The 27,998-nt window shown below is 41.5% G+C and overlaps 5 protein-coding genes across 6 annotated transcripts; 2 read left to right on the top strand and 3 right to left on the bottom strand.

Annotated features, from left to right (window-relative positions):
• The first annotated feature begins 28 nt into the window (after window positions 1-28).
• On the top strand, window positions 29-6,087 carry LOC148332413 (solute carrier family 22 member 7-like). The gene is made up of 9 exons (XM_088302862.1): window positions 29-640; window positions 718-821; window positions 2,260-2,414; window positions 2,537-2,705; window positions 2,797-2,920; window positions 2,996-3,105; window positions 3,191-3,405; window positions 3,487-3,595; window positions 4,017-6,087. The coding sequence occupies exons 1-9, from the start codon at window positions 260-262 to the stop codon at window positions 4,225-4,227; spliced, it is 1,578 nt and encodes a 525-aa protein (XP_088158988.1). The 5' UTR covers window positions 29-259; the 3' UTR covers window positions 4,228-6,087.
• Window positions 6,088-6,517: 430 nt separating this feature from the next.
• Window positions 6,518-13,602, bottom strand: LOC148332412 (ATP-dependent RNA helicase DHX15). The gene is made up of 14 exons (XM_088303839.1): window positions 13,411-13,602; window positions 11,683-12,031; window positions 11,395-11,588; window positions 11,157-11,316; window positions 10,699-10,917; window positions 10,238-10,405; window positions 9,830-9,916; window positions 9,609-9,758; window positions 9,425-9,533; window positions 8,851-9,042; window positions 7,769-7,891; window positions 7,422-7,612; window positions 7,006-7,175; window positions 6,518-6,932 (listed from the first exon to the last, which is right to left on the bottom strand). Exons 1-14 carry the CDS (start codon window positions 13,470-13,472, stop codon window positions 6,815-6,817), a joined length of 2,292 nt encoding a protein of 763 aa, XP_088159965.1. The 5' UTR covers window positions 13,473-13,602; the 3' UTR covers window positions 6,518-6,814.
• A 118-nt stretch (window positions 13,603-13,720) lies between these two features.
• LOC148332411 (extracellular superoxide dismutase [Cu-Zn]-like) lies at window positions 13,721-16,874 on the top strand. Its single transcript, XM_088303843.1, has 2 exons — window positions 13,721-14,128; window positions 15,786-16,874. Exons 1-2 carry the CDS (start codon window positions 14,115-14,117, stop codon window positions 16,417-16,419), a joined length of 648 nt encoding a protein of 215 aa, XP_088159969.1. The 5' UTR covers window positions 13,721-14,114; the 3' UTR covers window positions 16,420-16,874.
• Window positions 16,875-16,955: 81 nt separating this feature from the next.
• LOC148332410 (coiled-coil domain-containing protein 149-like) lies at window positions 16,956-22,071 on the bottom strand. Of its 2 annotated transcripts, XM_088303841.1 has the most exons (14): window positions 21,850-22,071; window positions 21,723-21,775; window positions 20,884-21,045; window positions 20,750-20,788; window positions 20,326-20,433; window positions 19,901-20,017; window positions 19,636-19,808; window positions 19,481-19,553; window positions 18,844-18,928; window positions 18,554-18,698; window positions 18,393-18,469; window positions 18,149-18,184; window positions 18,023-18,064; window positions 16,956-17,940 (listed from the first exon to the last, which is right to left on the bottom strand). In XM_088303841.1, exons 2-14 carry the CDS (start codon window positions 21,771-21,773, stop codon window positions 17,489-17,491), a joined length of 1,560 nt encoding a protein of 519 aa, XP_088159967.1. In that variant the 5' UTR covers window positions 21,774-21,775; window positions 21,850-22,071; the 3' UTR covers window positions 16,956-17,488. The 2 variants fall into 2 exon arrangements, with proteins under 2 accessions (XP_088159967.1, XP_088159968.1); XM_088303842.1 differs by lacking the exon at window positions 18,149-18,184 and having other exon boundaries at window positions 21,723-22,070.
• Window positions 22,072-22,642: 571 nt separating this feature from the next.
• On the bottom strand, window positions 22,643-27,490 carry LOC148332409 (leucine-rich repeat LGI family member 2-like). The gene is made up of 8 exons (XM_088303840.1): window positions 27,143-27,490; window positions 26,876-26,947; window positions 26,435-26,506; window positions 26,268-26,339; window positions 26,074-26,145; window positions 25,710-25,879; window positions 24,638-24,802; window positions 22,643-24,216 (listed from the first exon to the last, which is right to left on the bottom strand). The coding sequence occupies exons 1-8, from the start codon at window positions 27,307-27,309 to the stop codon at window positions 23,381-23,383; spliced, it is 1,626 nt and encodes a 541-aa protein (XP_088159966.1). The 5' UTR covers window positions 27,310-27,490; the 3' UTR covers window positions 22,643-23,380.
• Window positions 27,491-27,998: the final 508 nt, after the last annotated feature.

Raw genomic sequence — 27,998 nt, 5'->3', positions numbered from 1 at the left:
ATGGTCTGCACGTGGGAGACCACAGGGGGTCGGTGCAATCCTCGTGCAAGGACGGAAAGACGATGTTACGTCACATGGACCAACGCCCACTTTGAATATACATGTTCTTGGAAAGTATGAATTGGCCTTTGTGAATGCCTTGCTGAACTGGATCAGAGGTTCAGGCTCATCCCTCCTCAGGTCTCAATTACATTTCCTTGTGTGGGAACGCTGTAAAGTGTGTTTGTGTGGATGCCTGGATCACACATCGGTACTCATCATGAAGTTCGAGGACATCATCTCTGACATCGGCGGATTCGGGAGATTCCAGAAGATGGTCGTGACCATCAGCTTCATCAGCCGCTTCACGCTGGCTTGCCACTTCTTGCTTAACAGCTTCATCGCGGCCGTACCCGCGCACCGCTGTAAATTCGCAGCCGTGGACGACGGAGGGGTCTTCGGTAATCTGTCCCTGGAAGACAAACTCACCGTCAGCATCCCGCTGGAGGAAGACGGCACACGCAGCTCGTGTCGGATGTTTGCGGAGCCTCGATATCATCTGCTGTTCAACACGTCTGACGTCATTCAGGTGGATATCTTGCCCTGTCTGGATGGATGGGTGTACGATAACAGCACCTTCAAGTCCACTCTGACCACCCAGGTGAACCTGCATTGCGCAATAGTTGACATTTAGTCACTGGTTTTCCCAGTGTACAAATGGGAATGTGCTCATCTTAGTGGGACCTGGTGTGTGATAAAAGAAGCAGAAGCCAAGCCACGGCCACCATCTTCTTTGTTGGCGTGATGTTTGGAGCCGTGACCTTTGGAAGTCTGAGCGACAGGTAATAAACACAATGCAATCAATGCTTTTCACGTCAATTTGATTGGTCAGTTTTGTTCATAATGAATTTACCATTAAGATTACCAAGGCTCCCTGAGAAAATGTGGGTGAATAATTTGTGATTTTTATCCTAATTTATGAGGAATATATTTTGTTATAAATAAATGAAAAATAATAAAATTAAATAAATAAATGAATGAATGAATAATTAAATAAATAAATAAATAAATACATACATAAATAAATAAATACAATTAAATAAATAAATTAATTGATTAATTAATACATTTTTTTTTGTTTTTTAAATCATGTTTTTGGTGTTGATGTTATTTGAAGGGAAGTAGATGGTTAGCACGATGGCCTCACAGTGCAGAGGTCGTGGGCCTGCGTGGGTTTCCTCCGGGTACTCCGGTTTCCTACCACATTCCGAAATCATGCATGGCAGGTTTATTGGACACTCTAAATTGCCCCTAGGTAAGAGTGTGAGCGCGGATGGTCGTTCGTCTATATCTGCCCTGCGATTGGCTGGCAACCAGTCCAGGGTGTACCCCGCCTACTGCAGAAGATAGCTGAGATAGGCTCCAGCACCACCTCGCAACCCTCGTGAGGAGTAGCTGTACAGATATTGGATGGATAGATAGAAGAGGAAGTCAAGTTGGGAATTTTCTTTACATGTCAATGAATAGTGAAGTGTGATTTTTTTTTTTGCCTTGACTTCACTTTTTAAACATAGAACAAGTAGTTTGTGTCACATGGATTTTTTCCCTCATTATTATCATCTGAGGGGAAAAATGTAACCAAAACTGTTAAATTGTTACATGGAGTTGCCATGGCTTGTTTGATTCATGGTCAGTACCTCAATACACAACCACAGTTAGTCTCAAGGCAGGATTAAAAAAAAAAAAACATGTGCGTCACTCTCTGTAATAAGGAGACATATGTGATTTTTGAGTTTCAAACAGTTCTCACGTTTCTTCATAAAAGGTCTCTCACACTGGTCTTTCAAAATACACAAATAATTCAGGGGAGCTGTACTGTCCGTTGCAAACGTAGAGTTTGGCTTTTGTTACCATGACAACCGTGGGAAGCCCTACGGCACTGTCACAAAGCAAGGGTTACTCAGTGTTGCCAACTCGGCAACACATCTAGCAACTATTTGTGTTTCAATAGACTTGTGTAGATTCTGAGACTCCCAACCCAGCAGCTGTTTACCCCGCTGTGTCCGGACTGCCAATGAATAATGGTGCAAAGTCCGTCCATTTATCCACGACTGGAAAATTTCACCATGTCCTCACAGGCCCAAAAAGATTTAATTGTAGTTTCACTTCTGGATGCAGGACATTACGACCAAACCAACTAGCAAAACATTGAGCGAAGATCCAACGATATGGGTCCGTACTGACTTGACCGCCATGTGTTGACTTCCTTATCTTGCGCAGGTTCGGTCGGAGGATCATGCTGCTGACATCCTATCTCTCCGGAATGCTGTTTGGTCTCACCAGTGCTTTCGCCTCTTCCTACCTGATGTTCGCTGTGCTGAGATTCCTCACCGGCTTTTGCTTGACTGGCATAGTCATCGTCTCTGTGGTTCTCTGTACAGTAATTCTACATCTTCTAATGACATTTCGTGTTCACCTCAACCACTATTTGAGGTGTTGCGTCATTTATCCATCCAACACCCATATGTATGTGTGTGTCCTTGTAATCTTCATCCAGGTGTGGAGTGGGTGGATATACAACACAGAAAGATGGTTATAGTCATTGACAGCATTTCCTGGACATTTGGGAGCATTTGCTTCGTACCCATTGCTTACCTTGTGACCGACTGGAGGTGGCTGATTGTCAGCGTCACTTTGCCCGTCCTCTTGGGTATCCTGACATGGAGGTAATACAAAAAGGCTGTATATATATATATATATATATATATTTTTTTTTCACTATTTTGTTTTGGCATCAATTTTGTCTTTGACCTCCAGGTGGATGCCAGAGTCAGCTCGATGGCTCATTGCCAACGGAAAGCTGGAGGAAGCTCACCTATGTCTTGTCAAATGTGCCAAAATGAACAGAACTGAGGCATTCTGCCACAGACTTCAACCTGAGGTTTGCATAGTCCTCATCATGACGGTAATGTAACGTTCTAATGAGTCATCAAGAATGTTGTTATGACATTTCCAGACTCTGTCCGCCATTGTGGTGACGGAGAAGAAAGGCCGAGTGTATACCTACTTGGACCTCATGAGAACACCTAAAATGAGAAGAATGTCCTTATGTACTGGTCCGCTTTGGTGTGTGTGCAATATAATCAATGTCCACCACTTTCATTTGCAGGTTCAGGTTCCATCATGTTACAGCCCCTTCTTTCCTCTCCAGGCTCAGCATCGCAATCGCATTCTACGGCCTCACCTTCAACATCAGCGGCTTTGGCCTCAATGCATACCTTACTCAGTTGCTCTACTCTTCAGTTGAAGTGCCGGGCAAACTTTCCATTTTACTCTTACTGGACAGGATTGGAAGAAAGCGCACTCTGGTGGGAATGCTGACGATGCTCGCGGTCTCTTTGGGAATCAACATTGTGGTACCAAAAGGTTGGGATGAGCACATTTTCATGGATTGAGCCATCATTGAGATGGCGGCATACTTAACGAGGCCTCTTCACCCTCCCTCAGATATGCCAATTTTGAGAACTGTGGTGGCAATCATCGGGAAGGGCTTTGCTTCAGCGTCATTTGGAACCACTATACTCTACTCTTCTGAGCTGTTTCCCACTGTAGTCAGGTGCGCTTGCATACCTTACTTTTCATCGGCAGATTGTCAGTATTCCTACACTGAAAAAAGGCACCTTTTAATAGTTAAGCTGTGTTTAGAAAGTTATTGAAGTTGATGAAAAAATGTAATGGTTCACTTACCTTTAATTAAGCATAAGCGAAGCCTTTAAGAGCAAGATATTTAAAGAAAATTTCAATTTGATTATTATTTTTTTAATTGTTCAGCTCTTCATCCAATGGTCTAATTTGCTAAGTTCAATCATGGAGGCGGCGAACAGCCTCTTACCCAAATCCAGCAAGTATAAACTCCTCAAACCCCCTCACCGGGTGGTGACTTGTTTCTGTCTGTGCAGTAAAACCAAGCGAATTTCTGACACGTGTGGTTCTATTCAAAATAGAATAAGGTCTGTATTGCACTTTCTATGTTGCAGACAAAACGGGATGGGTTACAACTCCTCAATGGCCCGAATCGGTGTGGCCCTTGCTCCTCTGATCCTTTTACTGGATGTTGTGTGGAAGGATCTCCCCCAGCTCATTTTATTTTCTTCGGCTGTCTTGGCGGCAATTTTGGCATCGCAGCTGTCGGAGACACGTGGCCGAGGCCTGCCGGAGACCATTGAGGATGTCGAGGAGAGGCGATAGGCCGGAAGATTATGACTGCTGGAAGTTTTACCTGAAACGTTACCTCTGATTATAATTTCATCGGAGCTGTGAAGCTGGACCAATAGGACAAAGTGCAAATACCTTTGTCATCTTGTTTTACTTTCAGGGATAATTACTGTGCAAGGCCAAGTCACAGGAATCAAATGTGAATTTATTTTTTTGGGGTGGGGGTTTCTACTGCAAGGTGCTATTTTCATCCCACTATCCTCACCCATGACTGTCTGTCTAGTTACGAAAGCAGGGGTCACCAACCTGCTTGAAACTGAGAGCAATTTCCTGGGTACTGGTTAATGCAAAGGGCTAACAGTTTGATCCACACTTCTTAAGTAGCAATTTTCAATTTATTTGGGGGTAAATCATCCCCTCTTCGTTATTTCCCCTCTTCTAGCTATTCTCCATGAATGCTATGATTTGGTAATTCGCAACAATTTTGACCTTTGACCTACACTACCATTTCCCCCTTGATATTATGACCCAATTTACACCCAACTCAAGTGTGATTTATAAAGAATAGCATAAAAATTATACAGTTTACTTATAAACTTGGAGCAAGGATAAAAAAAAAAATAGACTGAATAAGGGCTCCCGAGGGCCGGTCTTGGAGACACCTGATTTATATGTATGTTAGCACCCTCTACCGGTGAAAGGTTCATACAACAGTTTATAGAAGATTTTCGTAGTTTCATTACTTATCATATGTGACCGCTGCTGAATGCATTTTACTTTTTTATTCATATTACAGCAAGTGAAACCCGTTCATACTAAAAACTGTTTTTTTTCCTGTATATTTGTAACTGGTATTGCCAATAGTTGAGATGAACATTCAGGTATCTGACATTAATGGACTATTTAATTTACAAATTAATCAAAGCAGTCAAACTTAATGACATTAAGACTTGGAAAAAAATAGCACTATGTTTTAATATGCCTTTGTACTTTCTGTAAGGACATTTGTCAATTATTGAAGTGAATTACAGTTTTTTTGTATACCGTTTCGAATTAATTGCGGATGCTTCGAATTTTAAAATATCATATCCTTTATAAGGATGGATTTATGTTAAATAAAAAAAAAACATTGAAATGAACTGGGCCACACAGATGCATGATGACTCAATGTGAACGATTGTTATGGTTATGATATTGTCATGAGTGTTTTCAAGACTGTGGCCGACTGGTTAGCACGATGGCCTCATAGTTCAAATGTTCGACCTAAAACAATGGGGTATGCTGTCATCTCAGGACATTTACTTACATGTTAATGTTTAGTAATGGGAATACGTCGCTCTCGAGTTTGGCAATCGCTCCACACCTGTCGTTTAGCTTCAGTGACTAATTTCGTAGTAATGGGGGGCGATCTTGATCAAGCTGCCAGACGGTTTTTGTCTTCATGGCTCTACTCTTCAGCCTCCTGTTTTCAGTAATTGTTGTGAGTATTTTACATTCAAGGTGATTTAGTGTTTTGCTTTTTTTTTTAAGAAGAGATTTTCCGTTTTTTTTTTTTTTTGCGCTCAAATAAACTAAAATGATTCTGCACCTGGTTCTTACTCTTTGGTCATACCGCAACACAGGTGGCACAACATAATAAATTTCAAACAAGTTAAAATTGTATTTGTATTTAATATAAAATGATTTATCATTTCAAAATTTGTGATTATTAAAGGGCAAATCAACAACCCCAAAGTATTTGTAATAAAATGTTCTATGTACCTTCACTAGTCTAAACGAGACATTCTGATTAACATTGCGTTGACGGAATGAATTCAGCAGTTGACTTCTGTCGATTGAATTTGACATTACAGGTGCTCAGGAAGCAGATGATGACTAATCACCGTTCACCTGTTTTCTGAAGCTGAGCCATTAGTCTCGAGCTGAGCCCTGCATAACTGTGATGTCATTTTCAGTCGACTTTCAGCGACTTATCATGGCTCAGCTTCAGAAAACAGGTGAGCCGTGATTAGTAATGGCCGGTTGCACATTTTTGTTTGCAACGTAAAATGTACATTTTGGTCTTCATACGTAACTGTGAAGATAGTAACAGTGTGTGTTTGTGCATGCATAAGTGCATGAATTGTATTCAGTATTAAAACGGATGTTAATGTGTTTTGGTTTTGCGGAACCCCTGACATAGCCACAGCCACCCCAAAGATAAAAGTCTAGCTCCGCCACTGACTAGACAACTGGGACAACTGGTAAATGAATGCTGTTGAATAATCATTTTGTAATGCATAAAGTGCATTTTTGTCAATAAAATTCAAATTGTATCAAAAAGTAATAAGTCAAAGCTCCTTTATTAAAGAAACAAAGCCAGCAGTCAACAATTTCCTACAGGAAAACATCAAGACATTCTTTTTGAAAATATTTATAGCGATCCAATGCTTGCCGATATTTCCTTCTGGCATTACAGTTGAAGAATGGACATCAATTTGAGGAGACAACTGAAAGCTAACAAAATATATAAAAAACAAAATCAAAATGCTAAAGAGCCAACAATTTTAAGATACGATGATACAGAAAGATCTAAAACTATGTGGTATGCTGTCATCTCAGGACACTTATTAGTTAATGTTTAGTACTGGGAATACTCTTTGCTCTCTAGTTTGGCAACGATTCGCTCCAGCTGTCGTTTAGCTTCGCATTGTGGGAAGTTACTCATTTCATAGTACTGGGGGGCGATCTTGACCAACCTGCAATAGAAGAGACGGAATGAGAAACCTCATTTCAACAGACAGAATCATGCTCAGTGTTGTCGTTACGCACCACTCTGGTTTAATGTCTGTGCAAGTGCGGATATAGTTTTTGGTGGTGAGGACAAATTCGTTGTAGAGCACCCATTCGGGTTTGTGGTCCAAGACTGTGGATGGGTGCAGTTGGACCACTTGGTTGTCTTTGACTGTGAGGTAATGACCAGTTCGCTCCAGATGAGCCACCTGCAGGTCAGACAGCAAGTAAAAGTCTTGTCAAATTCAGTCCCTTGAGCCAAATGGCATAGAAGCCTCATCGACTACATTTAAGAAAAATCAGCAAGGTCCGCAGAAGCTAGATAACGATCCTGATCATTTGAATCGGGTGTGTTGCAGCAGGGAGACAAGAAAAACCGGCAGGACACCGGCCGTCGAGGAACAGGATTGAAAACTTCAGGATATATCGACCGACCGTACGCCAGCAGTACTAACCTGCATGAAGAAGCCGGTGCAGAGCGCCCTGCGGATGTTTATGTAGTAGTCTCGACTGGTGAACTCCGTGCTTCTGCGGGGCAGGTTGAAGCGGTCCATGATCCTGGACAACTGCTGCCGCACGTTGTCAGCGGACATCAGCGAGCGGTAGTTGACAAAGTTGTCATAGCACCACTGGTTTGCCTCGTGATCTGGAGAGGACAACAAAAAGGAGTCGTTTGGGGATTTCAAGCAAAGTCCTGCTAGTTGGCATGTGGCTTATTTTTTGTTACCCAAAATTGTACGTTAAAACTAGGTGACGTGAGGGTTCGCTGTACTCAAATTGTCTGAGTGTGATTGTCACTCACTTTGCTTAAAGGCGTGATAGACGTTGAGCAGAGTCAAGTGGTCGCCGTCGATGTGGGCGAACCTCATCTTGGACTCGTCGGCGGCCTTCTTAGCCTCCGTGGGGCGAACAAAACACTGTGGGACTAAACAAGGTTGGTATGGGCCCCAACAAAGCCGCCCATAGGGATGAGTCAAAAATTCACAAAACAATAGAGAAAAGCCTAAGACGTGACAGCTGGAAGTGGCACGACCACAAGCTCTATCGAGGGGGGCCTGCAGCCTTAGCTCGGAGAGGGTTGGGGGAAGCTCATTAAAGCACATCTGGAAAACAAAAGTTTTTGCACAACTACAAAGTATTAGGAAAGTTGCTCATTTTTAACCGATACAGTCATACACTTGTGAGAAACAGAAATATTCTAATCATAGTCCCTGCCTATTAGGTCATAAATGTTACAGACCATTTCTTTTCATTTTTTGTACAATTTTTTTTGGAGCTGTTATATTGTAGCATTAATATTTATAGATATTAGACATTGCCTTTGTTGGATGTTACACCTTCTGCAGACACAGACACAGAGCGCTGAATGAAGGTCTTGGTTTGTCACCATTTTGAAGGTTTATTTAATATACTTGGCGATTTATTTATTTGAATGTGGCAGGTTTATTATCAATTCTCTACAGTGTGTTAAATTCATGAGACTTTCAATTTCTCTGTAAAGAGACCTAAAACACTTCAGCTGCTATTAAAACGTAACAAATGAGATTTCACTGCAGAGGTTTTCTGCGGGGAGGTTTCCAAATTGTTTTAACCTGAAATAACCCACACTCTTAATGCAATGCAGTGTGCCTAAATACACAAGAGTGATACGCGGGACACTGATTTTCAAATTTGAAATCCACGAGTAACCGGCCTGTGAAGTCCGAATATTCTTCGTCAATGACGTATTCATTACTCTGAGTTGGCCTTGGAAAATCTAAAATACTCAAACTAAAAACAGCATTTTGGCATTGTAAGTCTTTCAAATTGCGGAACCCTTTGGACTCCTTGTGAATTGATGTGGATTCATCAGGGACCCTGAGCTGGCCCAGTCGTGGCCATTACCTGACAGCATGGCAGTGATGGAAAGGATCTCATTGGAGCAGTTGAACTCGCAGCTCGCGATGACCATCTTGGCCAGCTGGGGGTCGAGGGGGAACTCTGCCATCATGGAGCCCAGTTCGGTCAGGTCGCCGTCGTCGTTGAGGGCCGCCAAATAGTTGAGAAGCTCTAGGGCTCTCATCAGGGTCTCGGGAGCTAAGAGGAGGTTGAGGAATAAAATTATGGATAACAACACTCAATTTGGGGTGGAACACATTCAACCTCACAGATAAATCACGATAAATCAGTTGTAATTGTACATTTATTGATTTCTTTTTAAGCATAATGAGCTTCCCTCAGTCTGCTGCACCTTTAAGGGCACAAGAGACTGAGGGACTGGTGCCACACTTTCACATTAAATTCTTAATTAGTTAATGACATTTATCATTTTAAATGTCAACTATAACAGGTTGCTAAATTTATATTTGTTGTATTCAAAATTAATTAAATTGCAATGTCCTGTGTCTATTTTAGCAATACTGTGAAATTTGGATTCAATTTCCTCTGTGCGAGCTCTTTGTCAAGCGCATAGACTCACCTGGAGGATCCATGAAATCGAAGTGCACGAGGTCGTCGATGCCCAACTTTTTCAGTTGCAGCACCACAGACCCCAAATTAGAACGCAAGATTTCTGGATACGTATTATCCTGAAACAGAGAGCATGGTTAGTATCATTCTTAGAAGACTTAATGAAGAGCAGGAACACTATTTTAGCCGGTCACCTGCATCTCTGTTTTGTAGGCTTTTTCTGTATAAAGGCGGAAACATTTCCCCGGACGGGTTCTACCAGCTCGTCCTGCCCTCTGCTGCGCAGAAGCTTTACTGATGGCGGTGACCAGCAGTGACTCCACTCTGATGCGAGGGTTGTACACCTGCACACAAATTTGTAGTCATCACATTATAAATGATATTTATCGCAACATGATTCAAGTGAGTAACCCACCTTCTGTTTGGCAAAGCCAGGATCGATGACAAAGACCACCCCATCAATTGTGAGAGAGGTCTCGGCAATATTTGTCGACACCACAACCTGAAAAACAAACAGTTAAACCAACAATGAAAGGTATGAATCATTGATTCTGAACTGGAACCTCCCCCAAAAAAAAAAAAAAATTTTATTGCATCTTTGTGTGGGCTGATTGCATGTGGACAAACACTCTCCAGCCGTTTTGACCGTTTTTAACTCAATCCGTTGCCTTTTTTTTTTCCACAGCCCAAAATGTTTTTATTATCCACAACACGTTATTTAATATCTGTGATCATTGGTCATGCATTGTCATCATAATCATAATGAATGTTTGCCACGCGTCCCTGAATTTGCTGTCCACCCCGCAATTGTGTGATAAAATACCTTTCTTCCGATAGCACCATTGGGTTTCCGTGGAGGTGGTGGTTCAAAGATTCTCTGCTGCTGCTGTGGTGGCAACGTGGAATACAGTGGAATGATTTTGATGTCTCCAACTTCAGGCCCGAGGTCATCGACCTCACGCTTGATCCGTTTGCACGCTTCGTCAATTTCCTACCGAGGAAAACGTTTACGTTTAAGACAACTAAAGAAACAAACTACACAAAACTTTGAAATCTCATTCGACTTTCTGTCTGCGGCTAACAAAGTCAGCAGATGCCTGTTTATGTTGACGTCTCAAACATGACAAGATAGTATGGGACGGCTGTGATGAGGGAATTTTCTTCCATCGTTCAAAACAAACCAGTCATCAGTATATATTATTTTTGATGAGAAAGCAGTCAACTCGTGTCAACCTCCAATAGGTTGAACTGTATGAATGACTTAAATATCAAGCATGCTCTCACCTCTTGACCGGTGAGGAAGAGAAGACAATCCCCCTCGTCTTCCTCACACATATGAATCTGGATGACTGTGCGAATGGCGGCCTCGAGGTAGTCTCGCTCCGGCTCGGGCGTGTAAAAGATCTCGACAGGGTGTGTGCGGCCGGGAATTGTCAGCAGGGGGCAACTGTCAAAGTACACCTGGAACTTCCCTGCATCCAGTGTTGCGCTCATAACAATCACCTGAGTAAAAAGGAAAGCTTGTTGAGCATTTTTTTTTTTGTAAATGTTTCCTTCAAAATGTCTTGAATTTGAAAAAGAGGGGCGGAGGGGAAAAAAACGACACAAGTTGAATCAACTGGATTGGAAAAACATGTTTTATAGTCCCATAGAAGAAGGATAATGAGCTCCGGACAACCTCGTGATTGGAAATGTGTTTCAATGAGTGCCCACAAATTCCAAATGTGTGACAGCATACAAACCTTGAGATCTGCTCGCTGCCGCACCACCTCCTTCAGCACTCCCATCAAAATATCAGTGGCTAGCGTTCGTTCGTGGGCCTCGTCCAGTATAATAACACCATACCGCTCTAGAAGAGGGTCATTCATCGCCTCTCTTAGTAACATACCATCTGTCATGTACCTAAAATGACCAGAACATGGAAGTAGACAGGTGAAAATGTGTGGTGTCCATAATAAACAAGTAGAGCCACTGCCTTACTTCAGTATTGTTTTGGCAGAACTACAGTCTTCAAATCGGATGGAGTAGCCAACTTCCTGTCCAAGCATCACGTCCATTTCGTCTGCCACTCTTTGGGCCACACTCATGGCTGCCACTCTCCTTGGCTGAGTACAGGCAACTGCCCTCTTTGGACCAGGGATGCTCCTCACCATGTCCACGCACCATTGAGGGATCTACAGGGAAAATCAAAAGTCTCATGAATTTCGAAAATAAATAAATAAATTTACATCCTAATAGAACAGCACTTTTGTGTATGGGTTTTCTCACTTGTGTTGTCTTGCCAGAGCCAGTCTCTCCTACAAGGACAAAGCTCTGATGGCGTGTGATGATGTCACTGAAGTTTTCCTTGTATTCCCACACAGGGAGCTGTAACCTTTTCTTCAGAATCTCATAATAGCGAGGCGTGTGCGGCAGGTTAGTGAAAGGATTGATTTGCTGCTGCATGGCCATCTGCTTCAGTTGAGGCATGGTGATGATGGCCGGTGTGCTTTTAGGTGGCACACTTGAAGACTTTGTGTCTCTTTCGCGGTCCCGGTCCCTGTCACGGTCGCGATCCCGGTCTCGGTCCCTGTCCCTGGAATGATCTCCGCGGTCGCGATCTGAGTCTCTGTCACGCCTGTGAGCGTCAATAAAACACAATGTTAAATTAATTAGTTCATTCGTTCATTCATGTGCTCTACTGATGTTCCAATATACTTTGAAATGGGGGGCTGAGCCATTGTTCTATTTCATCGACTAGAGTTCATTTGCAAAGACTTTTTTTTTTTTTTTTAAATATCTAGTTCAACGCATGTCCTAAGTGACCTGTAGTGCCTGAAGTAAACGAATGGCTGCGAACAGAGAGGATCCAGTTTTTAAAAGCACAGTCAGTGTAGTCAGCTTCATGATTCAGTCGCTGTATTCTGACTTACTTTTTCTGACCTCTTCAACAAATATTTTTCAATAAGTGACTTGCAGCTTTAACTCCCGTTAAGACACAGATGACATGAGCAAAAACATTTTCACATTGTTTTGCGCATTACAAAACAGGGCCCGGTGGAAGGATTCCTTTCAGATTACCCAATACGTGGTTAAAGATAGGTGAAATACATAATAAAGACCTTGATTTGTTGCTTTTTTTTTTTTTTTACCGCACACTCGATGCCGCTTATCTCGCTGTTTATCAAATGTTGGATAGCAGCGAAACAATCTTTAAAACATTCAATTAGAAATTAGAGCAACAGCAAACTTGGAAAACTCTTAAGTTGGGTCACTCATAAGTCAAGGTAAGTCTGTTATTACTGTAAAAATTAAAGTCCGTTAATGCTCGAAAAAAAACTTTTCGGTGTTTGTGAGGGAAAATGCGAATCTGATACCAGAAAAGGAAAAATAAAAACCGTGTTTTTTATTAATGTCATTGTCCTTTGCTTTTGGTACAGACGAAAATGAAATCAGCCCTCCATCGACGCATCATTTAAGTCAATCATGGTTGATGCCTCTGATTTTATGAATTGAACATACAAGCGGACCGTAAATTCCAATGATAGTTGATTAAACATTACATGACGGCGATTATGTGTTGACTAAACCCCCAGACAAAATACCGTATTGAATGTATTCAATGCAATTTAAATATGGGGAAAACGTACGGTTAACAAAATAAAAGCGAAAGACGTAATTTAAAAAAAATACTCTCGTTTGCCGCTTGGGCTAGCGTGCTAGCTAGTTAGCTTAGCTAGCAGGTATGGCTGCTACCATCCCGCTAACTTCATACACGTGCAACAAACTCTAATAGTGACGCAAGCGAATGCAGAACGCACAAAATACGTTAATTGAATTGCCTTGGGCGCATTAAAGATAATATCACCTGCAAGTCGTCGTGTCAACTATAACACAAACCGCTAAGGTCAGCTATATTGTCTCATTAAACCACAACGCAGGCTTTTATCCAACTAGCAACAGTCCGCCAGCGACTGAAGTGTTTCAGCAGACACGTTCAGTAAGCGCCGCACCTACCCTTCAGATCTTTTTTTACTGGAGTAATCATCACCCAAATCCAAACGATGTCTTTTGGACATTTTTAGGAGATAACAGAGCGTGCCTTTAAATAATCAATAACCGCGGCCACTACTTCGCCCGGTTTAATGCGACGGCGTTTCCTGATTTGGTTCTTCCTCGCCTCGTAGTCACTAAGCGCAATACAGCCACCAGCTGTCCGGGAGGAGGAATGTGTCTATTTCGCCACATCACACGCCCGAAATACTAAATTTCCTCATATAATACGAGCATTAATCCTCCGGGCTTTGATAAAACCCAACGGAACTTGTGAGGATTTGTGATTTTTTAGCTGTTCTTGGTCCACAAGGAACGTACTCACCAAAACATTTCGTCTACTGCTCCATTATATAATGAGATCGAATTATTATACAGCATGCATCACCGCGGAATCCGTCGGGTAAAATTAATATCAACATTGATGTTATCTTAAAACACAGTGACTATAAAACTATACCAATATTATGACAATCTATAAATTAGACATAATAAAATGCGTATTTTCGCTCCACCCTCGACAAAAGCGACGCCCACGGAGTCGCTCTTTATACAGACAAATAGGAGAAAAACGTCGCTTTGTTCATCACATGATTCCTGTAGCAAAAACGCCCGAGTGAAAGTACATTTTTTTCGTCTTCTGCAACGCTCTCTCGATTTTCGTGACAATGCATCAGAACTGGTGAGTATAATTCATTAATTTAACAGGCTAATTTAGGCACTTAAAGGTTTGTTTGTTTGTGCGTGATGCTGACGCGCTGCAACTGGTGACTTTCCAACTTTGACAGCATTGTATGATATACCGCATTTTGAAGTTTTTATTATGTGTAACTTTTTTTGTTTATTGGCTAATTGAAGTCTGCATATATGACAAGCTTCCTGGTTTGATTAGCTCGTTGTGCGGACACAAAAACACACTCACAAAATCTTTTTTTTTTTAATAATAAAAACCACGTTTAAAAAAACCCCAAAAACGATAAATATGATCTGTATTACCTCTGCACCGCAAATGACCCCCCTCCAAAAGTCAAATAAGTGCAACTCTGATAAGAATTCACCTCAACGAGCAACCCAATAATGATCAATAAGCTGATCATTGATCATTTCGAACCCCAAATTTGTAGCTTAGCTTTTTCTCCTGCATTTTTTGTGATGCCACCACAGACGACAATTTGTAATGAAAATGATAGGAAAAGTATGATGAACCAGTTCAACCAAAATGGCACTCATTGCAACATGTGTCAGAATCTGACTGCTTAGTACGATATGACTAATACAATTAATTCAGAATTGATTGCAAGCCCAAACCAATTTCACCAAGCAGATGTCATGAATAGCATTAAGATTAAAGAAAAATGCTAATGAGGAGTATGGATAAAAAAAAAAATAAATTCTGTACAGCTTTTACAAATAAGGATCACACATCTACTGGAACCTCTGTGGGGGAAATGTACGGTACACACCCTGTACTGGTTGCCATAAAATCACTGGGAAAATATAGACAATATTTGCACCAAAATGTAATTCATAAATTCAATTCATTAAATTCATTGAAACTAACTTGCATGTTTTTGAAATGTGGACGTACCGGAAAAACAGGCACAAAGAGTGGTAGAATGCGCAAAAACCTCACACAGGAAGGCCAGGGCCAGGATCCGAACCCCCAACCTCAGTTCTATGATGCCGATGTGCTTACCATGAAAATGACACATGAAAATCCTCTCAATGTAAATAAATCATTTTAGAACTCATGGACATTGTGACCACAGCCCCAAGATGAAAAAGACCATCAGGATTGTTTATCAGGGCAACGTTCAACAACCAACATATTTATTGTAAGGGGCTTGGGGTATTGGTGCCCATTTTAGGGTTAATGCAGAAAAGCTGAATACACATTTCAGAGTAATCTATGCTGCCAGTCCTTTTCAGGGACATCCCTGCAGATTACAATAGTGTGTCTTTGTTGTAAAAAAAATGTGAGTACAACTTACAAGACTTGTTTGGCAACATTCCAGACCCTTTTCACATTGAAAATATGCAATTCCAGACTGTTGCGCAAGTGAAGTTGGACGTCCAGCAGGCATAGGAAAGACCCACCCTTGAACAATTAGTCCCCAGTTTCCAAATTAGTTTAGTCCAAAGCAAAGGTGATATAACACTTCGTCCCATCTTTTTTTAGAATGTGTTCTGGGCATCAAACGCAAAATGAGTTAATATTCAGTGTTGGGGGAGTTTTTCAGGTTGAACATTAAAAATCTTGTTTTCCAATTATTGTTTTGCATTTGTATTGTATTCCATGTACCAACGTCATCGTCATTTGCTGTTTTCATATCTTGCAGGCCAAAATGTGTGGTGGGGGCATCACTTCTGTTTGTGCTGTCCATCTGTCAGTGCGCCTCGGCCAACACCGACACCTTGGCTCCAGCAGAGGTCTGGCAAAACAATGGCACTTTGTATGCAGCCTGTAAAGTGAAACCAAGCTCCTCGCTGGCTCAGGGTTTGCCCAAAGTCTACGGCCAAGTGCTCTTTAAGCAGGATTATCCTCATGGAAAGCTCCAAGTCCTTCTCCGGTTGCATGTATTCCCCCTGGGGAGCGAGCCAGAGCCCAGAGCGATGCACATTCATCAGTATGGAGACCTGCAGCAGGGGTGCGATTCCACCGGAGGCCACTACAACCCTCTCGGGGTCAATCACCCCAACCACCCCGGCGATTTTGGAAACTTTGTGCCCCAACAAGACAGAATCAATGCAGCGTTTGAGTCGGAGGCCACGCTATTTGGCAGTCTGTCTGTGCTTGGAAGAGCGGTGGTGATTCATGAGAGGCGGGATGACTTTGGCCTTGGGGGAGATGCTGGCAGTCTGCTTCATGGAAATTCAGGACGCAGGCTCGGGTGCTGCGTTATTGGGATTGCCTCTTCCAATCTCTGGAAGACATACTCCAGGCCAATCAATAGGCGCCTGAGGAGAATTTAATTCATGATTGTGGGTTGCCGTTCATGTATTATTATAATCTTCAACTTTTGGCTACATGCTCCTATGTAAAACGAGCTAAGCTTTCAAAGTAAATGGCAGCTCATTCCACAAGTCAACCAGCCCACTTTGTTGAGAAAACATGTGAAAAGTGGTTTATTTTGAAGAAATTAAAGACAACATATAATAATTTTTTTGTTATTTCACCACACATCATTGAAATACAGAAATACAAATACAGCCCCCCCACCTCAGGGGGCGAACCACACATCCATGATGCCACCTTGGTCTACCTTACACAGACATATTCTTTAAAATAAATAATAATAATAAAAAAGGATTCTTGTTTTGTGTCCACCAATGAATGCTTGTAAATGACAACATCTACAAACTTCAAACATTCACGCTGAGTGGATTCAAATGACAATATTGTGAAATAAAATTACACAGCTGTGCAACTATGAGTTGTTTTAATGACTTCTGTCCGCCAAGGATATTTTTCCCTTATCACTGATTAATTTCCGAAATACGTCATCAAATTAAATCAGATTTTAATTTTAATCAGATCCAGATTAATTTCATGGCAAAATCTAATGTGCGATCGAATTTGCCGTGTTTGCTGTTCCGTTAACTGTTACATCCTTGGCAGAGTGGTTTCTGAGTACTAATGTCTTTTATTTTACTTCTACAAGGAGTCTATATATATTGAAGAACTTCCTTCATATACGCTGTTATTTACCACATTTTGGCGCTGGACCCCACAGATATATTTTGCACAATTCACTTCAACTACAAAATGTAGTGTCTTTACGAAAATGGTTTGATAGTTTGCTTTGAAGCGTTCAGTCCTCATGGAGAAGTAGCTTTGTCTAAAATGATCAGAGACAAGAGCAACAATCTACACGATTCTCTGCTTTTTAAGCACAATCGTTGTATAGGAGCGTGTGCTTCCTTAAACGAAATATAAGTTCAGTAACTAGTAACATCCGAACTATTGTGGAATGCACGGCGCTAATGTGGAAGCACAACTATCTTGCTTGGATTTTATCATCCCTTCCGAAACTTGAGCGGATCAAACAGAACACGCCATATCGTCTGTCCCGAGAAAAAATCCCTGATCTTCTCGGATCTCCTGCTCCTTTTCGAAGGGAATTGCCGCAACGGCGTGGGAGGGAATATGAACATGTTCCTCTACGATGATACATTCCGTTTCAGCGTTCTCCGCTTCCTCTTCATCTTTCGTTTCTCTTCTCGTGTGGTCGGATGTGACAGATGGTCGCTGAGGGGTGTCTGACAGAAGGGGTGTGTTCACATCTATCGTGGTGGCAAAGACTTCACCTGCACTCTCGACATCCTTGGATTGGTCACCTGCACGGTGCTCGGCGCTGTTTGGCAAGCTTCTTAATTGAGGACTGGAAGGTTTCTCCTCAGCTGAAGGGAAAGTCGACCGGGACGATTTGGGGAGTTGTGCTGGTGTTTCACTCTCTTGTATTGGTTGTCCTGATGAGCACTGCTGTGGCTCTCCTGTGAGAACATACATGCGTAAATACGTCACTGAGTAACACGTGATGAGGGAGTAGACATCTTTATGTTTATGACTGCCAACCTGGTGTTGCTGGTGGTTGAGTGTTGCAGCCGTCTTTTCCCTCTGTTGCGCAGGAAAACAGAGTTGGTTCACTTTTTTTTTTTCATAGTTTCCCAGTAACAAAAAGAAAATGAAAGAGAAACATACTTCCACTTATGCCCACAGAGATATGGTAAGTGAGGCCTTTGGGAGCAAAATGCAAGAAGCAGAGGAATGCATGATTAGCATGTTGATGACAACTTCTGAGGTCCACCGTTTATTTTTCAACGACATTAAGTGGTCCTCTACAAGATAGCTTTAGGCGAAGCAATCAGGATTCAAGCGGCTTTATAAATCATTATTATTATTGTACAAATTTTCCCTTAGTGATAATCACTGAGTTTGCATCTACCCGGCAGACTCCACAATCCAGACGTCTCCAATGTTTTGAGCTTCTTCTCCAGTTCTGCAACTCGAGTTCCAAGAACCCTGGCAATAAGGGATCCGTTAATAGACAAGCTTGTGTAGCTGAAGAAGACATGGACCACGCCAGAGAAAGATAACAGTCAGTACTTGTTAATTTGTCGCTGGTGCTGAATCAACATGTTCTTCTCGTGGATGGTTTCCAACAGAGCGGTGGCCAGAGACTTCAGGTCCGAGATTGACTGGGCGGTGACGGGCAGTGTACACGCGCTTTCGTCAGACAAAAGCTCCTTCACTGCATACACACACACACACACACACACACACACGCACACCAGATAGAGTCGTCAAACTTGATCTCACACAAACACGTTACAGACAGTTTTCATCCAGAAAATTCAAGTCATGGGGAGATTAGTGGAGAGAGAATGAGATCACACCTTGTTTGGCTGAGAGCACCCCGGTGAGAGCACTGCTGTTCGGCTTCCCGCAAACTCTGGTATTCTTCCTGGATTCCAATGCACTCTGAAATAAATTTTAATTTTAATATAGTATTAAAAACATGAAAAAAAAAAAAGTACATCTTTTTTTCAAACTGTATTTTTTAAACGCTTGGGCTCCCCCTACAGTTGATAAGTGTAAATTACATTTTAATTAGCGAGTTAAAAAAAAAAGATACAAAGTATAATGATAAACTTTATTTGTTAAAGCTATAATAGTGAATGTTTCCTGGTTTCCTAATATCCTATATTTTTCTGATCCCAGGAGCATTGCATTCTCTTCTATTCTCTTGCTAATTCGTAATCATGATTTTATTCATTAATTTTTGGATTAGTTCCAAGATTAATTCTTCACTGTTCACATTTTTAAACAAATCCACACAAATTAAACATTCAGATCGTTTTTTAAAATTTGCTCCACTCAATCGCACACCCTCATCATGGCAGAAAATATGGCATAAAAGATGCAGTCTTCAATTTGAAGGCAATCAAGCTTGCTTTCTCCTGTAGTTGCACTGAAAAAAAAGTGTTTGTTGTGTTTCATGGTTGCATAACATATGAAAATAAATAAATGTACCTTGTACTTGCCCAGATTAGACTTGAGCAAAGTGACCTCCTGCTGAAGCTGACACAGCCGATCATGTAAATACCTAAAGTCGTGAGCGCTTGTTAAATAATCTTTAATGTGAATAAACCAACATCCAACTTGTTAAGTTTTTAAAATTGACAAACCTGTTCTCCATGCAGAGTGCATCAATATCTAAAATCCGAACATCATCATTCCCAACGATGTGATTCATCTCCACGTTGAGGCGATGAGCCTTCTGCTGGAACACGTCGCGCTCCGCTCGTACGTCCTGAAGCTCGTCGGTGAGAGACTTTGTGCTGTGCTCCAGCAACTCATTCTACAGCCGAACCAACACACATAAAGTATGTACGCTCAATGTAGTCAGAGGTCATCCGGGTTGATAGATCTTAAGTGGTCAGTTGTGTTCACCTGCTCTCTGGCTCTTTCCAACTGTTTGACCAGGTCCTCACGCTCGTGTGCCGGGAAATGGCGAGCGCCTACCTCGTCGTCTCCCAGTCTTTGTTTGGTGATAGTCATACGGAGGAGCTGTGAGACAATAAAGCCATCCGAGTATGATCACTTCTGAGAGATCAACATGTTATTTGAGTATACGACGGTATAACCCATGATGCATGAAATCAAGAGCGTCCAACTAATTCACACTTTAAGACAAAGTCTTGTGGATCCAACAGGATTAACAGTTATTGAATGCAATGATTCTATACTGACAGAAATACTGGAATTGAACAGACTAGAACGTTTTCCCCCTCAATAAATCACATTCTCATAAGCTCTGGTGGGCCACATAAAATCACTTTTTGGGATGGATTCAGCTCATGAGTGATGTCACACACCTTGTTGTCTCCCTGAGCTTCGGCGAGTCGTTGCTTCAGCTCCTTCACCTCCTCAGAGAGGCGGTTGCTTTTTTCTCTTGAGTCCCTCAGAAGCTGAGCTAAATTCACCTTTGGAAGAGGCCATAAGCTTAAGTCACGATAGAGAATTTTGGATAAAACTAATTACACTAGAGCAGTCAGTTGAGATCAGGCAAAGGCAGGTTGTCCATTCTTGCATAGCTCAACCAAATTAATAATAGAAGTGGTCATTATTTATTTTAAGTGGGAATCTATTGAAAGTTTGGAAATGTTACAAATAAATGATAGAGGGGGGGGGTCAATAACTTTGAGTGGAACTGCAGATACAAATAAGCACAGTCGAAAACATTGCCTGCTGCCTCACGATTTAGGAAATAATGTACAGGGGGTCCTTATGAAAACTTACTTGGTTTCGTTTTTCGGGAGGCAGGGACAGATCACCATCCTGTTTTGGGAAAATTAAAAGAATGCAATGCATCAGAGCGAACTCCATTTTTTGTCTATTGTGAATGATGATGATAATGTCTGCAATCATCTTACAATGAGCTCCCTGTATTTCTTTTTTAGTCCTTGGTGACGCTCACGTAGCTGGTTGGCCATCAGCTTGAACTGATCCCTCTCCTGCTGGCATGTGTCCAGCTCCTTAGACAGGATAAGCAGAGCTTCCTTCTTGCTCTCCAACTTGCGTTTACAAATGAGGAACTGTGAACGTGTGAAAACTCATGCCATTACTTAGGAAATTTCAGATGTTTAAAAAAATTGAATGTTGACAGGGGGTACAATATAATAATCAGACATCTGGAAATTGATGGTCCATAGGCATGGATGTGAGTAAGAATACTTGTTTGCATGTGCCCTGTGATTGGCTGTTGACCAGGGTCTATCCCACCTTCAGCCCAAAGTCAAATGGGTAGGCTCCATCTCACCCGTGACCCCGATGGTATCCTCATCAGTTGTAGTAAAAGGATCATTCGATAATGTCCAATTAAATGCTTTATAGAAAATTAAGCCACTGCTTTCCCTGTTTTCACTTAGAATCACTTGCATGGATTTCTACATAATCCCGAGTTTCCACTGTGTACCTTTAGCTCGTAATTTAATTCTTATCAGATAAAAATCACGTTGGTATCCATATTTCGTGATAATCAAGCTTCTAATCAAAATTCACGGAGGAAAACAGAATTATCTTTGCGCTCTGCAAGTGAGGGGAAAATCACTTCCTTGTGCTGTGCCCTGCAGGCAAGGAGAGCTCTGCTTCTACCTGAGCTATTCAACCAGCAATAGTTGCAATTAGCGCGACTAACAAGCGTCAAAACGCGTGATTCTAGTAGCCAGGTCAATGATCGGTCACTCCAACGGCAGTGGAGTTTTGTGTTTACCTCGTTGACCATCCCTTGCCAGTCGCCGTCGCTCCTCCTGGACGGTTCCATCGCTGTGACATGCACGAAAAACCCCACTGGCGTCAAAATGTGAGTCAAATAAATATGCCCTTTCTGTTCAAAATACCCTCTTCTGCGTTTATGCCATCAGCGCCGATCAGCTTGACGTCATCATCAGAGATGTTGTTGTGGGCAGTGGCACTGCATTTTTTTTGGGGCCGTTTCCTGCTCTCAGCGGCTTAACTCCAGAACAAGTGCCATTTAAAAGGGTTTCTCGCTGGCTAGCTTTAGCAAGAGTCACGTGTGTCTCATTCAGCCAATCGTACGGATTCCTCAATGTCCCTTGGTGACGTTTTAACGTCACGTGGTTTCAAAACATATCTGATGTTAGCAAATTGAGTTAGGATGTTGTACGTAATGTCCGCCCCTAAAAATTTAATCTCTTGCATTCCCGAAGATCTTTGGTCCCACTTCTTTTTTTTTCTTTACCCCGCCCCCATTCTCCCTCCATTTCCTTAACGTCAGAATACGTCATAACTTGTTTGCCGCCCCCCCTTGAAAATATTTTTTTTATTAGTGATATCACAATGTATTTTTTAATCAGATTTACTGATACCATATAATATTTGATGATTGGTGGTTTAATTTTTGAACTGAATATGAAATAATGTTATATTGTTTGTTAATTGATTCAATAAAGTAAAAAAACTGTTAATTGCAAGATTTACGTAGCATGATAGAAAATGCGATTTTGTTCACATGAATGACTTATCCTTTTAAAATCTTTCACGACTGGTCACGTTTATTCTTTTGATGATGGAAGAAGTTGTCAATTTGAAATGTATAGGCAAAAATAGCTTTCTGTTTGCAATATTGCTATAATAGCACATTTAAAGATCGCCAAGAAAAACAACAAGGTGAACTTTGGTCAATCTGTTCTTTAATACAGGACAAAAGATTTGATTTTTATGAAACATATACTATTAGCATTGCCAGTACATTCATCAGACACTGGTAATCATAAAGGATACACACCTTTATTGGTCAAGGGAAGCAGTTGTCTAAAATAAACCTGTACTGCAGTCTGTAATTAAAGAAAAAAACATGTGGAAAAGGGTTCACAAGAAGCGTTTCAATAGCAGCACAGACTTGTGTTTTGGAGTTTGCATAGGTCAATATATATACATATATATTGTGCGTTGAGCATTACATAATTAATATGAAACTCATACACTCCAATATTCCGACGGAGAGTAAGAAAGCTTCATCGTGCACATCAAGTCACCAGAGTTACCTCACGAGTACCTCCCAGGAAAGTACACAGATGCAATACAGTTGAATAATCTGTCAAAGTGCAAATATTTTTTTCCGGCGTTTCATTCTTGGCTATGTTTTGCATGATACAACTACAATAAATGCTGACATCTACAGATATTATTGTACAATAAGCTCAGTCATATAGTGCATGTATCCAGAGCACTTTATTGTATTGCATTGACATTCATACTCCGATGCAAGGAGCCAACAAGCTCATCAGAAGGAATTACTGTAGAAGTTCAATTTCTTTCCTGCCATTGTGCAGGAATTCTTTTATATGATGGAAGAGTATTCCAGACTCACATACATGTTGGATTGAGACCCAAAGTGGGTATTTTGCCTTATAAGCTTAAATCGACCACAACATGCTCAAAGACCATCGATTTGCCCTTAAAGCTGGAAGAGAAGATGAAATTCCTGCGGTCGGTGGTGACTGCAGTAAAGGACCGTGGAGACTGCACGTAGATGTCCTTGAACCTCTGGAAGGTTTTGGTCTCGGCGTCCCAGAGGTCGATTTGAGTGAAGGAGTAATCGCTGCCTAGAGCGAGATAATGTCTGTCCATGAAGGAGAAAGGCTGGAGGACCATTGCCCCTCGAGAGGGAAGCGCCTGCATCTCTGTGAACTGCTTAGTGGTCCACTTGAGTATTTTGGAATCTCCAATGTAGCAGGTCATAGCCAGATACAATTCATTTTCCACTCGGAAAGCTTTGACCGCCACCACGTCCTCCGCATTTGGGAATTCACTGTGAAGCATGAATTTTAAGGTGCTCTTGTTCCACAAGTAGATGACAGGCGGTTGAGAGCGGCTGGCTAAAATGAGGTAGGACTTCCCATCCATTTCAACATACTCAGCATCTGTATCGCGGAACCATTCGTGGAGGAACTGATAAGTATAGAACCCAGTTTGGTTCTGTTCTGGTTGGTCGGTCCACTTGTAAAGAGTCGACAAGCCCGCTTTGGAGCTGTCTACTATCACAAAGTACCACTCGCCGTCCATGCGGAAGACCTCAATGTCATTTGGTTTGGAGATGTTGAGGACCTCGATGGATTGAAACTTGGTGAACTTGTTCTGCTGATCATCAAACTTATAAACGTGGGAGCCCCCGAAGAGCTGCGTGACGATGATCAAGACATGCTCGTCGACAAGAACTGACGTGCACCCAACGACAGACTTCCCTGAGGAGAGAAATTGTCTCTTAATCGCAGTTCAACACAGCGATAATAACTTTCTATCTAACTAAACGGGCCCATATTTCATGTTTGATATATTTTTAATTTAAAACACATTATGTCATATAGCTCAGTAAATGTTGGAAAATATTGCAAAAGTGGGCATACCCATTCGTCATTTTTTGTCAATTAAATCGTACTTGTCAGTCCGTCAGTCCGTCAGTTACCGGAAATTTGTGGTTAAAGTGATGGACGAAAACCCAATTCCGTCATTCGTCAGTGTGCTATTTTTAAAAGGTGTCCCGTTTTTCGTCAGTTGTCAGCAAACCTTCTTCAAGAGTCAGGCTACTTTCAGAAAAATAGAAAAATTGCTTTACATAAAAGACATTTTTTATTTGATCCTTGCACAAAATGGATGCGGTCCAACCTGTTATGTTGTCAAATTTTCTGAAATTCATTTCGATGTGATCCCACTCCATGACCACACAGCTGTTAGAGTTGGGCGCAGCCATGGCCACATATATGTCCTCCTTAAAGGAGAAGATATCCGCTGACATGGACTGAATGGCAATTGACTGGTGACGCACAAAGTCTGCAGCGGGATAAAGACAACAAAAACAATGTGCACATAATTGAAAATGTCCTTAGAACGTGAAGGTGTATGGCTTCGTCAATCAATCGGGCAATCATTCCTTCATGTAGAGCAGGGGTGGGCAAACCTTTTGATTGGCGGGCCACAATGGGTTCTAAAATTTGACAGAGGGGCCGGACCAGGAACAGATGGATGGAGTGTTCCTCACCTCATCGGAGAAAAAAAATGCATTTAATTTTAAATGAAAGTGAACAAAAGCATTACAACAATATGTCTTTGAAAAACCACAGTATTAAGAAAATAAAACATGAACAAAGTTTATTCATTTAATTTTTTTCAAGTTTGACGGGCCGGATTAAAACGTTTAATGGGCCGCATGTGGCCCCCGGGCCGTAGTTTGCCCACACCTGATGTAGAGTAACATGCAAAGTATAAATATAAGTAACTGCAAAAGTAGCACAGTGTTTCACAGAAAAAGGGAATACTTATAAAAATAAAAAAATATAAAAATGAGACAAAATAAATACTCAATAAGACTAATGTACAAAAATGGAGAGAAAGAGAAATTTACAATAAAAAATAAAGCCCTTCAATTGGCTGGCAGCCAGTCCAGGGTTTAACCTGCGCTCCCTTAAAGTAGGCTGGGATGCCTCCAGCTCACCTGCACACTAGTAAGGATAAGTCGCACAGAAATTGATGAATAATACAAAATAAATGATATGGTTGAGATAGAGCAAAGATACAAGAGAACAGCAAGCATGGACTCTCTCTGCGTTAGTGACCTTCACAGGGTAAGGTCACACTAAATTATTAAATAGTTTCATTGATTAGTTCCTTGTCTTTTGTTCCCTCTCACACAAGGCATCTTTATTCCATTTTTTGACCCTTTATCTTAATTTCAGTTTACCTGTAGACATGCACTGGCCTGCTGCGATGGGAAGCTCATTGAGACGCTTGCCCTTCATGTCACTGGGGCCTGCGCAGAAGACGTCTGACACTGTGGCGTTTGTGTTTTTCAGCCACGTCATCAGCCACTTGTTCTCGCAGCTGCACTGGAAAGCGTTACCTCGTAGATCGCTAACATCAAACAACGGGGAATATACAAATTAATGCTAGAAATGCAGTAACAATGGGACTTCATATTTGCGTTTAACATTCATTTTGGATACTGTAATGCTGTCCAACAGAAAGTGCAGACTGACTCAGCTGAAGTGCAGTAAGGCACACACGCACACACACCCCCACACACTATTCACAAAGTGCTTACTCACACTTCGAGCAATGAATCCAAGTCAGAAAACAGGTCTCTTGGCAGGAATCTTATCTTGTTATTGGCAAGGGATCTAAACATGAGCCCCAAAGAGAGAATAATAACATCACACTCATAGCTGGTTGTGGGTCCAATAGTTGGGATGGTTTGTGATTTAGAATTGGCTGTATACAAATGTGAAGAAACTGGTCTTACAGATGAGTTAAATCTCGCAGGCCACGGAAGGCCTTTTTGGTGATGGTTTCAATCTTATTCCCTTCAATGAACCTGTTAAGCACAATTGGGATGCATAAATAGGCGGACGAGATACAAAATGGACTTTTCTCAGTAGTTGTGCTCATGTGCTACTTGAAATTACTCACAAATACTCCAAATGTGGAAGTCCATTGAAAGCATCATCTTTAATTGTGGTCAAAGAGTTTGCATTTAAAAGCCTGCAAAATAGGAGAGCAGATTTGAATGCAAACTAGACACTTGCACAATTTACTAAGCTCCAATCATTTTAAATTCAGCCCTTAAAAAAGATAATAATGCATTGCATTTTGTCTAAGAGGTAGAAAACAAAACTCTTAATATTGTGGTACGACTACACTTCATTAACCACCACATTATCTATATGTCCAATTTCAATATTTTGTTCATTTTTTTAAACTCTCGGTATAATGCAATGCAGTTATAGAGATACAATGAAAATCTCAAAACAAAGCATATACTATTTTTAAAAGAACACATTTTAGATTCAGCTCTTCTATTGGCTGAGAACCGCGCTAATAATTCCTGATTAGAGTCACATACACACTTACAGTAGCTGCAGAGACGGCATGAGTGAAAACATCCCATCTGGGATTTCTGCAATGGAGCCGTTTACGATGCTCCTGGTGGGGAATAAAACAAACTCATATTGGGACATTTGGAGCCCTAGCAGCGGAAGCCATGACAGGAACTTTTATTCATTATTTGTATGTGAATTGAACCATGCAAATTATTTTTTTTTAAATATTTTCATGATACGTCTTGAATCTGGACATTGTATACAGTTTGTTTAAATAGTGCTGAGAGATGTTACTTACAGCGAGTTGATGTCACTCGGCACAGTGCGCGGGACGTGCGAGGTGCCAACACACATGATGGTCTCCTTCGTGCACGAACATCCTGAAGGACATTTAAAATTCTTTTTCCATTTGTTAGCGCCGCAAATACACAGCAAAGCAAACAAGAAGAGCAGACGCCGGTGCATGTTGGGCGTCTCTCGGTGTCTCCTGTCGTTGTTGTTGTAAAACGGAGAAATGAGCGCGATTCGCTCTACCAGCCACCGTTTATCCGTCGGGGTGACATCCAGAATGCAGCAGTCGAGGACACTCCTGTCCTGGCACCGACTGACACGCGGCTACGCCGGCAAGAACAACGTTGATGATGCAACCGGCTCATGCGGCATCCGCTATTTATTATTTTTATTTTCTTTATTTTTTTTTTAATCTAATTCATCCAATCATTACACTGTAACCACGGGGTGGGCTTTTTTAAATTAATTAATTAATTTTTTGGGAGCACGCACAGCCTAGTGGTGTGTCAACGTTTCAGCCAAGGGACCACATTTGATTTTTAAAAGTGACAGACTTGCCAGGACATTCATACCCGTAAATGAAGTGTAAAAAGTAAAAAATGGTCAATCTAAAAAATATGTAATTCGTGCACATTCTAAATTGTTCTATTTGTCAATATAATTGACCTTTTAATAAATGAAACAGATATATATAAATGTGTCTATATTTGAACACCCTCCCCGGCTTATCACACACGATTCCCACGGTCAAGGCAAATGTTTTAGGCGCAGACTTGTACGCGGAACAAAAATAGAGCCCATAGTTTGATGAGATGTGTTTTGGGCTCACCAGACAGGAAGTTGGATTTATAAACCCTGGGGTT

This window comes from Idiotropiscis lumnitzeri, chromosome 8 (assembly GCF_059441095.1).
Source record: "Idiotropiscis lumnitzeri isolate Australia: NSW breed Sydney's pygmy pipehorse chromosome 8, RoL_Ilum_1.0, whole genome shotgun sequence".
Taxonomy (NCBI): Eukaryota; Metazoa; Chordata; class Actinopteri; order Syngnathiformes; family Syngnathidae; genus Idiotropiscis; species Idiotropiscis lumnitzeri.
The sequence above is the reverse complement of the archived record's forward strand: the minus strand, read 5'-3'. Positions and strand labels throughout refer to the sequence as shown.

Excerpts from the sequence above, each read along its gene's own strand:
- LOC148332413 (XM_088302862.1), top strand. The coding sequence starts at position 260 with ATGAAGTTCGAGGACATCATCTCTGACATCGGCGGATTCGGGAGATTC. Across the intron at positions 641-717 it reads AGTCCACTCTGACCACCCAG|TGGGACCTGGTGTGTGATAA; the intron begins GTGAACCTGCAT and ends TGCTCATCTTAG. Across the intron at positions 2,415-2,536 it reads CATCGTCTCTGTGGTTCTCT|GTGTGGAGTGGGTGGATATA; the intron begins GTACAGTAATTC and ends ATCTTCATCCAG.
- LOC148332412 (XM_088303839.1), bottom strand. The coding sequence starts at position 13,472 with ATGTCCAAAAGACATCGTTTGGATTTGGGTGATGATTACTCCAGTAAA. Across the intron at positions 11,589-11,682 it reads GCTCTGGCAAGACAACACAA|ATCCCTCAATGGTGCGTGGA; the intron begins GTGAGAAAACCC and ends TTTTCCCTGTAG. Across the intron at positions 11,317-11,394 it reads TCTGCCAAAACAATACTGAA|GTACATGACAGATGGTATGT; the intron begins GTAAGGCAGTGG and ends TGGTCATTTTAG.
- LOC148332410 (XM_088303841.1), bottom strand. The coding sequence starts at position 21,773 with ATGGAACCGTCCAGGAGGAGCGACGGCGACTGGCAAGGGATGGTCAAC. Across the intron at positions 18,929-19,480 it reads CTAATCTGGGCAAGTACAAG|AGTGCATTGGAATCCAGGAA; the intron begins GTACATTTATTT and ends AATTTATTTCAG. Across the intron at positions 18,185-18,392 it reads TGGATTGTGGAGTCTGCCGG|GCCTCACTTACCATATCTCT; the intron begins GTAGATGCAAAC and ends TTGCTCCCAAAG.
- LOC148332409 (XM_088303840.1), bottom strand. The coding sequence starts at position 27,309 with ATGCACCGGCGTCTGCTCTTCTTGTTTGCTTTGCTGTGTATTTGCGGC. Across the intron at positions 26,948-27,142 it reads CCGAGTGACATCAACTCGCT|GAGCATCGTAAACGGCTCCA; the intron begins GTAAGTAACATC and ends ATTCCCCACCAG. Across the intron at positions 24,803-25,709 it reads AGGCCAGTGCATGTCTACAG|ACTTTGTGCGTCACCAGTCA; the intron begins GTAAACTGAAAT and ends ATCCCGCTGCAG.